The 14,399-nt window shown below is 39.7% G+C and overlaps 2 protein-coding genes across 4 annotated transcripts in view; one reads left to right on the forward strand and one right to left on the reverse strand.

The window, feature by feature from the left end:
- flrt1b (fibronectin leucine rich transmembrane protein 1b) overlaps nucleotides 1-7,433 on the forward strand; it is a 56,148-nt gene extending 48,715 nt beyond the window's left edge. For both annotated transcript variants that reach the window (XM_044126985.1, XM_044126984.1), the window contains exon 3: nucleotides 990-7,433. In XM_044126985.1, the coding sequence (XP_043982920.1) occupies nucleotides 1,010-3,196 (2,187 nt within the window). In that variant the 5' untranslated portion in view covers nucleotides 990-1,009 and the 3' untranslated portion in view covers nucleotides 3,197-7,433. The remainder of the gene's footprint in view (nucleotides 1-989) is intronic.
- The window catches only part of macrod1 (mono-ADP ribosylhydrolase 1), a 184,709-nt gene that overhangs the window by 152,868 nt on the left and 17,442 nt on the right, over nucleotides 1-14,399 (reverse strand). The gene's annotated exons all lie outside the window — the stretch shown is intronic.

Here is a 14,399-nt window from a genome sequence, read left to right on the forward strand (position 1 = left end):
GTTGCCTAACTAAAAGGTAGATCATCAGATAAGACCAGATTAATTTGGAAAGCTTTTCTCTCTCTAAGAACTGAATTTTGTTGGGGGGTTTTTTTTTGTGTTTTACATCTGTAAGTGAGACAGTAGCTTTTAAGAATGCTTTAATATTTCTCTGAATGAAAAAAGGTTTCCAGACACACTTCATAGCGTGTCTGGAAAATTTACAAACAATAACCGCTTGATGAAAATGTGCATTATACATGTCATAGAATTTAAAGACTGCACATTACGTGCACTTAGAGCTCAGTTATTAATTTGTGTTCAAAATTCACAAAACGGTCATGACCTCAAACAGACACATTATGCATCAGAGTAAACCTTCAAAAATCTGTGAAATTAATGTTTCCCTGTTGAGTTATCCTCTTTTTCTGCCAGGGTCAGATCTAACACTGTCACAGCAACTTTGATACTTGTGTTGTTTTCAGATCCATCAACTGTGCCGCAGCCAATTAATCTAATCTCCTTCTCCCCGATCTATCCTCCATTTCATTTTTGTGTCACGCGCTCCAGTTCTGTTAACCTCATAGAAAATAAAGACCTCTTCACTTATTTTCCCCCCCATTTCAACTGTCACTGTCCAATTTTCTCCATTTCTGTTGTCTCTTTGCTTTCCCCGATTCTTATGATCTTTATCGCCGGTCAACCCACCCCTCGTTGAACTCACTGGATCTAAATGTCACTTTGTCTTCTGCTTGGACGCTCTGACCCATATAGAACTGGACAGTTTCTCTTCAGGGCTTTTGACTATTCTATTCCCAACTCTTTTCAACTCTTGAGATAAAAGACCTCACTTTTAACCAGCAGGTGGGAATTGAAAACTGAGCGTCTCAGGAATCACTTCAACTGTCATGTTTTTTTTATTTTATTTGAATGTAATATGTCATGTACCCCCTTTGGCTTTAGAATGATTGACCTATCCTTGTATTAATATAGCTTTTCCTTCTCTTCAGGTCAGGAACCTTTCACCAACATGGCAGCCGAAAGTCTTGCTGAGCTCCGCGATTGGCTCTTTCTCCTCCTCCTGGTCCTCACTTTATTGGCTGAAGTGCTGGAGCTGGCGGCAGCTGCAATCGCCATGGAGACAGGCGAAGGAGATGAGGGAATTGTTTGTCCCTCCGTGTGTCGCTGTGATGAGGGCTTTGTCTACTGCAACGACCGTGGCCTGAGCATAATCCCTCCGCTGCCATTAACGGCTGCTATCCTGTACTTGCAGAGCAACCGGCTGAGCAACGCCGGGCTGCCACAGTCACTGGAACGCAGCACTTCTATACGAGTGATATACCTATACGCCAACCAGCTGGATGAGTTTCCGATACACCTTCCTCCATCCCTAAAGGAGCTTCATTTGCAGGATAATAATATACGAACGTTACCGCGATCAGCTTTGGCCAAGTTACCATTACTAGAACGTTTACATCTGGATGATAACTCAATATCAACAGTTAGCATCCAGGATCGAGCTTTTTCTGGGACTCCAAAGCTACGACTGCTGTTTCTGTCTCGGAATCACCTGTCGAGCATCCCAGCAGGCCTTCCCGCATCACTGGAAGAGTTGCGACTAGATGACAACAGGATCAGCACCATCCCAACGCATGCCTTCCGCGGTCTTTCCTCCCTGCGACGACTGGTCCTGGACGGAAACCTGCTGGCCAACACACGGATTGCAGACGATACCTTCTCTCGTTTATCTAACCTGACGGAGTTGTCGCTGGTCAGGAATGCTCTACAGTCACCGCCGGTCAATCTGCCTTCAGCTCACCTGGTACGACTACACTTGCAAGACAACGGGATGACCCATATTCCGAGGGCAACGCTGGATGGGATGAAGCGCCTACAAAGGTTAGATCTGTCAGGAAACAATCTGACCAGTCTGCCTCGAGGGATTCTGAGAGACACGGAAAGCCTGGAGTTACTGCTGCTCCGAGGAAACCCCTGGAATTGTGGTTGCAACCTTCGCTGGCTTCATTCTTGGCTGCATGGCCGTGGGTCAGCAGTGACAGTCAGAGGTCTTGTCTGTCAGGGCCCAGAGTCTGTACGGGGCCAGTCACTCAGAGATCTAACATCATTAATGGAGCAGTGTGAAGGCCCTCCAGCAGGCTCTAGTCCTGGAGAAGTGGTGAACCCAGTCGAAAAAGATGGAGGAGGTGAAGATGATGTTGGAGAGAGTCAAGTAGTCCCTCATGGGACCACCACAACTGCCCCTCTATTGGTCCCCACACAAGGTTCTCTCTTCACTCTGCGGCCTAAGTGGCCAGGTCTCATTATGCCCCTGCCTCCAGGGGAAGGTGGACAAGTATCTGGAGAGGCCTTTGAGTTGACTGTTAAACCTCTCTCTTCAGACAGTGTCCTTGTGAGCTGGCTGTACCCACAGCCAGCACCCTCCTTCCGCCTGTCATGGCTAAGAATGGGAAGCAGCGTAGCTCTGGGCTCAATGACAGAGACTTTGGTTGCTGGAGAGAAGAGGCAGTACCTCCTTAACCAGCTCACTCCACGTTCCCGTTACCTCATCTGCCTTCTGCCACTGCGACAGGAGGCCTCCTTTGGGGGATCCAGCATGGGCTCATCTCGAACTGGCAGCATGGACATAGACAGTAAAGACTCAGCTCCAGCCTGTGCTCAGATAGAGACTGGAGATGTCAGCTCTGGAGGGGATGGTGCAGACAAAGAGGGACAGGACTCTGAGCTAACAGCTCTGCCACTAGCTGGAATTATAGGAGGTGCCACAGCATTAGTGAGCTTGCTTCTAATCTTTGCCATCTTCTGCTGGTATGGACAGAGATCAGGTTACATGTCTGGGGACTCAGGTTCATACAGCAGAGGCCGGGGTGGGAAGCATTACGATGACTACGTAGAGTCAGGCACCAAGAAAGACACTTCCATCCTGGAAATCAGGGCCCCTCCTGCAGGCTTTCAGATGACAGCCATGGCCCATCAGTCCCTGCAGCCTAAGCTGGAGGACGTTACATACATCCACACCATTTTCCCTTCCTCCTCCTCCTCTTCCTCCCAAGCTAATGGGACCTACCGGAGCAGCCATGGAGCTGGCAGTCTCAATGGCACTATCCTCAGCCAAGCCAGCCACCATCATGTCACTTATGGCACCAACCGTGGCTACAGAGAGGGTGGCATCCCTGACATAGATTATGCCTACACGTGATGACACAGGGCACACTCCCTGAGCTACCAGAGCCCTGTTGGCTGGTGGCATTTTGCCCTTGGTTTCCAAAGTACCCTCTGTGCCTCTGATGGTTCGATTCTGATTGGTTTGCTTAGTAGATGATGATGATGATGACAATGATGATGGGACGATGTTAATAAGCAACAGAAGTAAGAGTCCCACTATACTCTTCTGCTGTATCCTACAAAATACAGTAGGCTCTTCTCTCGGCACTGCTTATTGTTCTAAATGGTTATGTTTCCTCTTTTGGATATCTCAGTGTCTTTCAAACCTACTGCTCTTCTCAGCTCATAATAATACATGGTAAATTCTTTGAGGTTGATATACTAGGCTTAGCTGATTTAGCAGGAGATATATTTATAATATGAGGAAAAGGCACTTGATGTGTATAGAGATAGCGCTCATATCTTCCTTCTAACTGTAAGCTCTGTGCTGTATAGATAAAACGGGTGACAGAAAGGAGAAATCAATGGTTGTTATAACCCACAGATGACAATGCATCATGCCTGACATGAAAAGATGTGTTCCTTGCTCCCTTCTTTCCTCTGGTTTACCCCCCCCCCTTAAATTTTTCCATCTTTCCGCCTCCTTTTTAGTTTTGTATTCCTTTTTTTGGAGCTGAAGCTCTTTTTCTTTCATTCTTCTCGTGTCTTTTGTGTTGCTGTGAGCAGAGGACGACTTTGTTCTCGCCAAAGGAGCTGACAGCAGTGATAACAGCTCTGACAGAGACGGGAGACACAAACCACAGCATGGGTAGACTAATGAGTGGAAAATAAAGGGGGGAAAGTGTGTGTGAGGGGGTGATGGATAGATGGGTGGATGGAGGAAGAGAAGATAAAAGACGACAAGGGGAAAAAGAGAAGGGTGCTATTTGGGTGGGGGGGATGTAGTCTCTCTGAGAGGTGGCTTGCTTATGGCAAAGAGCGAGGAAGGAGAAGAAAGACGCAGGAGTTAAGTTAAAAAAGGGCGTGTGACCAATGAAGCGGCAGGAGGTGAAAAAGAGGACAAAAGGAAAAGAAGATCGAGGGGAAGAGGGCTGACAACTGGAATAATGTGACTTCTTCATCTTAAAAAAGGATATGATTTTGCCCGCAGCGTGGCCACTGCTTCCAACAAACATGAGTGATAAAAGACTGCATGATTCTGTCAAAAACTTGATTGAACTTTGTTTGATTTATAGAGCGAAGAACATTTCAATAAATAAAACAAAGCAAAGGCAAGAAAAACAAAAGGCAAAATAATCTCCAAGCAAACAAGACAAAAAAAAATACTCTGAATTAAGAAGAACAGCATGAACCCAGTTTTTAATTCGGCTTGGTCTTATTATTAAATTATCTTTCACAGAGTCATGAAAGAAACTAATCATGCATCTCATAATAGCAATCCATTTATCTTCAAGAGTAAGGCCAAACCTTTTTTTATTTGGCAATAACTTGGAGCAGCAGATCATTTTTGCGAAGGAAATTATAATGACTGAGCTCTTATTATCCACATTATGGAGCTTGGGGTTGATTAAAGATATTTTTTTCTTTCTGTTGTTTTTATTGTGATTCAGGAAAAATAAAGAGGGGGCGACATACTAGTAAAACAATATCTATTATATTAAATGTGATTTTGCATTCTGATATTAATGTGTTCTTCTACAGCCTGGTTGATCATACAAAAGCCACAGTAATTTTGAATGATCAAATACCATGGGACATTAATTAAAAAAAAAAAAAAGAAAAAGAAAAAAAAACGCTTCTCAACATGCAAAGTTTTCTAAATGTTCTGGAGACACCATAACAAAGTAGGACTTTTTCAGTTTGTTGTGTTTCTCACAAGAAAAACGAAAAATAAAAATTTTAGCATTGCATGTGTGCATTTCTAAAAATGTCCACAATCCATGTTGGAAAAATAAACACAAAAATCCCCTGATGACAGAATTCAAAAGGGAAAAACTAAAGTTTCTCACCACCAATCCTGATGTCAAAATCCAATATGGCTGCCATAAGGAGGTTAGAGTGAGAAGTTTATCTATTAAAGATTATTTAATAGTGTTTGAATGGACAAAATGCCTACATAGTTGCAAGCTTATACTGCCAAAAGTAATTAGTGTGAGAACTGAGAACAACAATTGGTATAACCTAATGGTTTTCTGACTTGCAGCTCAAACATGGATCAGGGATGCATTGGGTTCTCCAGATGCAAGTTCAGAGTTCATAAGTAAATGAAGTGCAGCATAAGTGGCCACTTTCACTTTTTCTTAACTCTTTAGACATTCCCAGATTTTCTTTTTGTGTAATATTTCATTATAGATCAATGATCTTGAACAGTTTTATGGGCTGTTTGGGCCTTCTAACTCTTCACTTCACACTTTTTAAATAGTTGATGTCAACAAATTTCAATGAGTGTCTCTAAAGGCAACTAAAGTGAGACCAGTTAGAAAACCATGGATCTAGTAAACCAACCCTATCTGATTTTTTTTATGTGATCTTAGATATGTTCAAACACTAAATATAAAATAGAGTTTTTAAAACAATGGAGTTCATTTTTAATTAAAAACACAATATGATTATCCAAGCCCCAAACTTAGGAAGCTAACAATAGCTTCAGGTTTGTGTAAACCAGACATTTACATAGAATTTATAAATAAAGACACAAACTTCTCTCACAGTAAATCATTTGAAGATTTCTCTGTTTCAGGTCAGTTAGTGATGCCAAAGTTATTTGATATTTAATAAATTCCAGAATAATAAGAGTTTTTTAAGGCCCCTTTTTAATTTTCTTTTTCTAATTCAGAAGATTACAAACATTTCTCTTTTTTCCATTTGGAAAAATTGCCTTTTAACAATTTACTTTGTAAAACATTTTGACGGATTCCTCCAGACCACAGCAGTGTTTTGCAATCCCCACTAAAAAACATGGACTCTGTTATCCTTATGCCATTTTATGGCGACATGCTTAGGGTTATTGTCTATTTAAAATGCACACTTTTGCCCAAGCTTTCTGGATGATGTCTTGACATCTTGCTATAAGATTTCCAAACAATATTATCCTTGTTATGTAATCTGTGAGTCCCCAGTCACATGGGAAGCACACCAGTCCCTCTTGCAGCAAATTAGCCAGGAAACATGATGGCTGCCACTCCCATTCTCCTCAGTAGGATGGTGCAAGCATCAAACTTTTTAATCCAAATTTGACTTCAGTTTTAAATTCAGACCTCAGAACATTAATGTTATTGTCCCTGGGTGCATATGCAAAGTGTAATTTTTATGCTTGTTTTGGAGTAATGGCTTTTTTGTCTGAGTGGCCTTTCAGCCCATGTCACTACAGGACTCTGGGAAACAGAACCCATCTCCTTCTTGAAAGTCATTGTGATAGGGCCTTCCCCTGATAAACTTAAATATATTTAAGTTTACACTTAAATATATTTGTTTAAACAGATGAATGTAGCACCTTCAGGCCTCTGGAAATTGGATCCAGCGTTGAAGATTTATGGAGACATTTAGCAAATACAGTATGAATAACGATGGTTTTCCTAACTGACCTAAAGCATAAAAAACTGAAGGAAACCTGGTGTGTCTTTGTATACAGTACATGTATGCAAATGTCTTGTTTCAACTTTACATTTCACATAAAATGGGAAAATATTACTATACGTTTTGGATTATCTAAAACTGCAGCCTCAATTAATTCTATGATTAATTGCAGAATCCATTTTAACTTTTTTTTTTTTTGTTAAGCTAAAGCACCGAAAATCAGATAGTTTTGTTAACCTAAATTATTTAAGATGAGCTGATAAAGTGTTGGCAGAGAAACATTTGTTGACTCAGGATGTCCAGTTTTATGGCCTTAGATAAGCATAGAGGATCTGTTCACAGCCCGACCGCTTCACTGTGCATCTCAACACCAACACGTCCACAGGAAAGCAGCCCCTGCTCTCTGACTGCCTCTCACTGAGCCCACCAACAGACCCAAATGCAGGAGGAACTTTGATGGGAAATCATTTTTAAACAGCCAGATTTACAGATGAAAGAGAAGGGAGGATAGAGAGGGAGAAAGGAGAAACTTAGATAGAGCCTTTAAGTGTTGAAACCCGTTCCTTCTTTCTTTTGGTTGTACTCTTCTGATTTTCCTTCCTGTGTTTCTGTGTACTGATGATAATCAAGGAGCTCTGGTGTGTATTTTTTAGTTTCTTTATATCTGTATTTTTTTTTTCTTAAAATCAATTTTTGAAAGAACAGTAAAGCTACCATTCATTCTTTCTAGAAAATTTTTCCTTTAAAAATACTCTCAGATGTGATAATGAAAACACTTATGTATAGACAAAAACCGAGTGCAAAATGCTGTTTCATTTATTGATCTGTTGTCTTTTTTCTACGCAGATGAATAAAGACTTGTGAGAGGAAAACCCTTTTTCTGTGTCTTCTGTGCGTGCGTTTGTATGAATTGGGTGGATCATGAAACTACCAACAAAAGGAAGAACATACCAAAAAAAAAGCACCATGGTGGCTTAAAAAGACACACAAAAAAAGAAAATTCAATGGTAGACTGAGATTATTAATATGATTTACGACGAGACGCTGCAAACCTTGTTAAATCACACACACTGGATGAATACATCAGCTGCTTTATGATTCAATTTGGAGGAACCCGGCAGACCGGAGTGAAGGCACACACTTATTTAAGTTTGTGTGCGTGTTTTATGTTTTAAAGAAGTGAGGCTGCGTGTGAGAGCGCTGCTCTGCTATGTTTGGGTGAAGACATGACTCTCATTCTAAGTGAGTGCTAATGCTTGTGTAAGCATGGATCAATATAACGAACGCAAGAGTGTATAAGTGTCCATCTTTGACTTACTGCTTGTGATGGGCGTTTGAGAAGGAAACACACAGAAAGCATGAAGAAATTGCTTAAGAGCTGAATTATACGACAGATTGAAGGATGTGTGATTATTATATTTCTGTGTTTGAAGTTCACTGTACATTTCTCTCTTTGCTCTCAACAACAAAGGCCTGAAATCTCATCAGTCACTATGCAGGCCTTTTTGATTTTACTGTCAAAGTCCATTATTGAGCATGAGGCCCTCCAGCTTAATTATTCTAACTGGCATTACACCCGAAGAATAAGATGCACACCCAGAGACAGGCGTGCCTGTCGCTTCAGTCTGAAATTTAATCTCACGCTGCCACAAATGGGATCAAAGGGGGAGTCTTCCATTAAGTTACATCTACTAACACATCACTTTTCTTAAAATAATTAATCTGGGAGAAAGACTGCTGCTGAAGCACAACAGCAATGTGTCACGTTTCACTGTTTTCCTTTTAAATCTATTTGATTCTCCGTGTGGTGACTCTTTGCTTCTGACAAATTGGGCCGCTTATGTGCAGAAGAGCAGTTTAACTTTGTGCTTTCTGCACCACTGTGTTGTGAAGGGTTATTTAAGGCTGCACAGTAAGGTAAAGGAACGCTCTGGTGTTTGCATGGATAATAGGCCTATTTAGTTAAAGGTCAATTTATTCCCCCTAAATAAGCTTCTTTCAGCGTGGTCAAACAAATTCTTGATACAAGTATTTTTGCACGGTTAGTTTGAATGCAAATTTTCCCACAAATTGCAGGTATCCATCAGAGAAAGCTGCATGGCGGATCACACATTTGCATTTTCTTTTAGACTTTGAATTTAAAAAACAGTTGCCTATAATAGAGTACAACAGTTTGATAAACAGTTAAAAAAAAAATAAGGACACTAAACAAACACAAGCACATGAATATATATTGTTATCAAATGGGTGTGTGGGTGTGTGTGTGTGTGTGCGTGTGTGTGTGTGTGTGTGTGTGTGTGTGTGTGGGTGTGTGTGTGTGTGTAGTAACTTGCCAAAGAACTGTTTGGAATCCAGTATTTGTTAATTATTATAGTCAAAGCGTTACACTTTGATTCCTGCGGTAAATTAAAAGTCACTGGATTAATGTGGTTCTATTTACTATGAAATCAAAATAGAGCAAAATGCTTTATTAAATGTTGAATGCTTGCTCTAACTAATATTTTCAATTGTATGAACATTTTTATGTATTCTCTATATATTTTGTCCCAACTAAAAAAAATATAAAGGCTCAAATTTAGTGCGTCGGCAGACCACATTTGTATCATTCTTGAGCTGCAGTCGGGGGCCGAACAAAATCAGCACAGGGGTCAAAAACAGCCCCAGGACCGCACTTTGGACACCCCTGACACTGACCATTGTCCCTTTTCTAATCTCTTTTGAATGGGTTTGCATTGAGTTCCACACACAGTAACTAAATCAGCAAAACAAAATTATACATTTGATTAAAACTCAAGTTGTGATGTTGCAAATTAAAAAGAAAAACTGCAATTTAAATACATATGGATGTTTTCCTTAATAGAAATTCAAATTTTGTAGATAACACACTAACAGCTGAGGAATTTATATGCCATACCTTACATGACAATGTAAAAACTCAGCTAGAATTATTTCTTCTATTGCAGGAGCTGGTGGATAATATCAACAAACTTCTAAAAACCTAATCCAAAGCAGAGTGACTATTACATTTATTTTCATGCCCAAAGTCACTCAGTGTGACTTTGATTTTTCCTCTTGCTTGCGGCCATCACAACCTCTGACTCCAAATAGCATCTCTGTCAAATTAATTTTCTGTTTTTTATTACATCTTTCCTTTGTGTTCACTCCGAGTCATATTTTTTTGTTTACTTTTCACAGGATCATCATATAGTCTTCCTCAGAATGCATTTCCGCCCGAGAAAAGAGACACATGCATTTTAAAATAATCCATTGTTGCTTTTGTTGTGTTTATGTCCTAAACTGACAGGACAAAAGGTGATTCTAAAGAAGCGTAAACCAGCAGGACAACAGACACTGACAGGTTTCTTTTCACACAAACACAGAAACAGGCGACACACCTCAGAGGGATGAAGTGATATAACAGCAGCAACAACAAAAACTTGAGGCCGCGGTGGTCTTTTGTAGCTTTGGATGGAGGGGACATGAGCGAAATAAACAAGGCAGGGAGCAAAGCAAGACGGCCTCTGGGGCGTTTTGACAACGCAAACTGTATAAATCAGGCTGCCTATCAGAGACAGAGACACTTTAGTGTCACTGTAAAAAAAAAAAAAAAAAAAGAAAAAAAAAGCCTCTAGTTAAAAAGGAGCAGAAACTGTTGCAGCATAACAATACTGTCCTTTACAGCAGCCTTCCTCTTTTCACTTAAATCTGGTTAATTCTCAGCCAGTTCACTGCTGCACTTTTCCTAACCTTGCTAGTAGGCAAAAGAGAAAAAGATACTAAAGAATATTAAATACATTTACAACTTTAAGTATTCTTTGTGCTGCTTCCCTGATTATCATACTGGTCTTGAGTGGGTAGCATGCTCTTCTCTGCCTTGTAGTTTAGTATAAATCCTTGGATATTCAGTTTTATCAGCCCTCCAAATGGTTAATCCATAAAGAGAGGAAGAACTTATCCAAAGCTTTCACTGAAGTCGAGCCGCCTCTCCTGGGCCGGACCACCCAGACACCTCGCTACGACTCCTTCCAGGAAACTTGTGATTCCTCTGGAGCAATGACTCTCAGCCTTCCCTTCAGCAGAAGTAGACGCATCTCAGCTCCAAAAAATTAATAATTAAATTCCAGGAGCACAGTAAATTATTCATAGTGTTAAAAATGCCAGACAGTGAACAGAGAACAGAGCAGAGCTCCAGCACAACCACTGACAACTCACTGCCACTTGCTGAACTTCACTCCAAAATAGAAAGCAAATGAGAAACACAGACGTGTTGATAATTAGAGTCCAAACCATACATAAACTGTGAACTTTTTGTCAACATTTAGCTGCAGGCACAAATAAAAGGGACTTTTAAGTTAAAACAATAATTAGATCAGCTTTTCTGTTTCAGTAAGTTACAAATAATTAGTTTTTGTTTGTTTTGTTTTTATACCAGGTTTGCTAAAAGCTGTACGTCAAAGTTTTAGTCCAGGGAAAATGACACCTCCTCTTCCCCGTTTTTGTTTCTTATCACCTTAAATCTAGTTTTAAAAGATATTTTTGGTGGTATAATCCCTCCATCACACACTGGCAGGAGAAAGTTCCTAGTGAAGCATAGGGCTGATTGGCCACAAGGGCTGGTTTTAAACCAAGTCAGTAACTGGGTTAAAAAAAAAAAAAAAAAGTGAAGCCAAAAGATGCACCAACCCTTTCTGTGCAGCCGCACTCAAAACCCCCAACCAGCCCCTCTAACCCAGAGGCAGATGGGCAGTTATCGAGCAGCGTGCCAAAGACAGGACCCTCTGTCTCCAGACCACTATTGAGCCAGCATGGAGCCTAAATATATTAATAATTTAAAAAAAGGCAACAACAGAGTTGGAAAAGGCAAGAAATAAAAAAAAAAATGATAATAACTGAAAACATTAGAAAATGTCACCGAATTTTTCTTACTTTTCAATTTTCATAAAAGCACTAGGATGGAGAGCGACAGAGAGTCAATAAAGCAGCAGAGGAAGATGTCGTCATGTGCTGCTACCGGATTGAGATCTGGGCTTTGTGACGGCTGCTCCAAAGACATCAACTTTGTCACTTTATAACTGATTTTGGATGTTTAACTCATTGTTCATTTGGAAGAATTTATGTGTCCAAGCTTCAAGTTTCTGTTTGATGTCTTCTGATGTTGCTACAATATTTCCAAATAATGTGACAGTGAATCTGCACCAAGTATAACCAAAAAATAGTGAATCAGTATATTTTTCCCCAAATAATTTGGAGTTGCACTAAAAAGAAGAGGTCCACTGTAATCCTAACTAAGTTAAGACAGAAAAGATTTAGTGTGATTTAAAGTCAGACAGTGTAAGAAAACATCTGGTTAGAGCAGTAAAATAAATGTCAGCACTTCCCTTCTGGTACAGCTGGTGCACCAATTTCAGAACAGATACCACAGGAAATGGCTAATTTAGATTTATTTTAATAAACCCAGACTTGCAGATTTATTTGTGTTCAAATATTTACTTGTTTTTTGTTTTTTTGTTTTTTGCATATTAAGCATTGTCTTGCAAACAGCTTTCCAATAATGTTCTGGTTAAATGCCAGCGCGGGTTTCTAAAATGGCCCAGCATACATTGTTGTAAGAAGTCTGAGATGGATTTTGACTTTGGCTTCGTCGAAGTCCTGTTGTAGAAACCAGCATGTTTTCTGCTCAATATTTTTTAAACTTTCACTCGTATCACACTTGGTGGGATTCATTCTTGTATCGATTTGTGTGACACTGCTCCCTCTTCTTCCCTTTCTTTGTCCCCTTGGCTACAGACTGAACTCAAAGGTCTAATTATAGAGAAGTAGCGGTGCAGCATAACCAGTTTCTATATGGTGAAAGAATACTTAACACATCACTGTATGACAAACAAGTTAATGAGATTCTTCCTGTTTTAGGTCAATGAAGCTAAAAATGGAGACGCTCTATTTGCTTTTTCACACAGCTGTGCTCCTCAAAACCAACAGATCAGCCCATCAGTCAGTCCAGCTCTAAGGGCTGGACAATAGCAACAACAGGATTTAAGTGGATAACAAGCTCCTATAAATAGTCTTGTCATTTCCTAAGCTCTGATAATGCAGCAGACTCGACAGCACGCACATCAGGCAACATTTCACAATAATGTCTGATAGATCGCAATTACAGGATGGTAATTGTGCACATTGTGTGCTGTGTGTACTCCCTGTACCCTCTGCATGTGCGTGTATGCAATTATGTGACAAAAGCATCATCTGTGATGAGGACATGTGAGTACACAAAGAGCCTCACTCGTCTTGTCTTCGCCAGCGGAGAGAAAGAAAAAAAAAAAAGAGAGGACGAGGACTTAGGTCTCCTTTAAAGCCCATTTTAGAGGCTACAGTTATACGGCCCCTGTATTTAATTCACTAAGCCATTACTAAAAAGATGAAAGAAAATTGAGACTTAATGTAAGGCTGCATTATACCTTATCAGTCAAATACACTGTCTTCAATGAGGATAATCTTCCCCCAATGTGTTTTTAATTTCCATGTCAAATTTCCTCCTAATCCCAACTTCGATGTCTTAGTTTAGTCAAAATTATTTGCACAGCTCATTTAATTAATGATGAATGCAAATAATTAAAGTCTACATAGGAAGCATCCCTCATTAAAGGTGGAGAAAGAAAGTCCTAAGTCTTCATAAAACTTGTTGGAAAACTCAATTCACTCATAATTGGAAATGCAAACGCTGCGGAATAACTAGAAGATTAAATGAACAAAACAAACAGTAAACGAAGTGTCACTTCTTTGTGCATCGGTGGCCTTGACATAAAGCTGGAACTTAGAAAAACATCTCTTATGATTGATTTAAAGCTTCTTTTGTGTTTAAAACGCAGCATGACCAGACAGCAGTTTTCTACATTTCTGATCTACTTTATTGAGCTTCTCTATTTTACCTCATCTGATCAATGCGCCCCCACTGTTCGCTGGTCACAGTAAAGGTTTACATCAAGGCTTTTAAAATCCTTGTTACCAGACGTTTTATGTCTGGTAACTTTTTGTTGAATTATAAAAAATAAAAAAAAACAGGTCAAAGAAATTGTCTAATTGGACAACTTAAAGCCCAGTCATGTTAATTTGTTGTTTAGTTAGAGTAGCACCTGGTGTTTATTGACATAATTGTTTTATGAAATGTAGAAATCTCGAAGGATATCCAAAAGAAAATACAATTAAAAAAATGAATTTCAGCTCCACCAAAGTCAAATTTCACTGTTGGGCTTTTGTGCATAATTATTTCCATAATCAGCTTACCTCTCTCTGGTACAGCAAGCTAAATATAATTGTGAATAAAATTTATTTTAGGACACCAGTTTGTAGATCACTGCTTACATGGCATTTGTCATAAAAACAGTTACTCTGAACACGTGTACAGCCTTGAGAGGTAAAGTGATATTACCAGTTTCTGTGTAGCCAATAGATGATTCCTGTTTTGCAAGATAAGAGTGACTTAAAGGTCTTGTACAAAGGTCTCAGCTGTCACAATGTTACAGCTGAGAGGAAGTCTTAGGTGACATATGATCTGTATAAATGTTTCTTTTATCTTGGCTAAATGTTTGGCCCCCATTTATATATTACAGTTTCAAAGTTAGATCTGCAAAGTTTTTCTCCTGAATAAGTGTTTCTGGCAAGTT

This window comes from Gambusia affinis, linkage group LG09 (assembly GCF_019740435.1).
Source record: "Gambusia affinis linkage group LG09, SWU_Gaff_1.0, whole genome shotgun sequence".
Taxonomy (NCBI): domain Eukaryota; kingdom Metazoa; phylum Chordata; class Actinopteri; order Cyprinodontiformes; family Poeciliidae; genus Gambusia; species Gambusia affinis.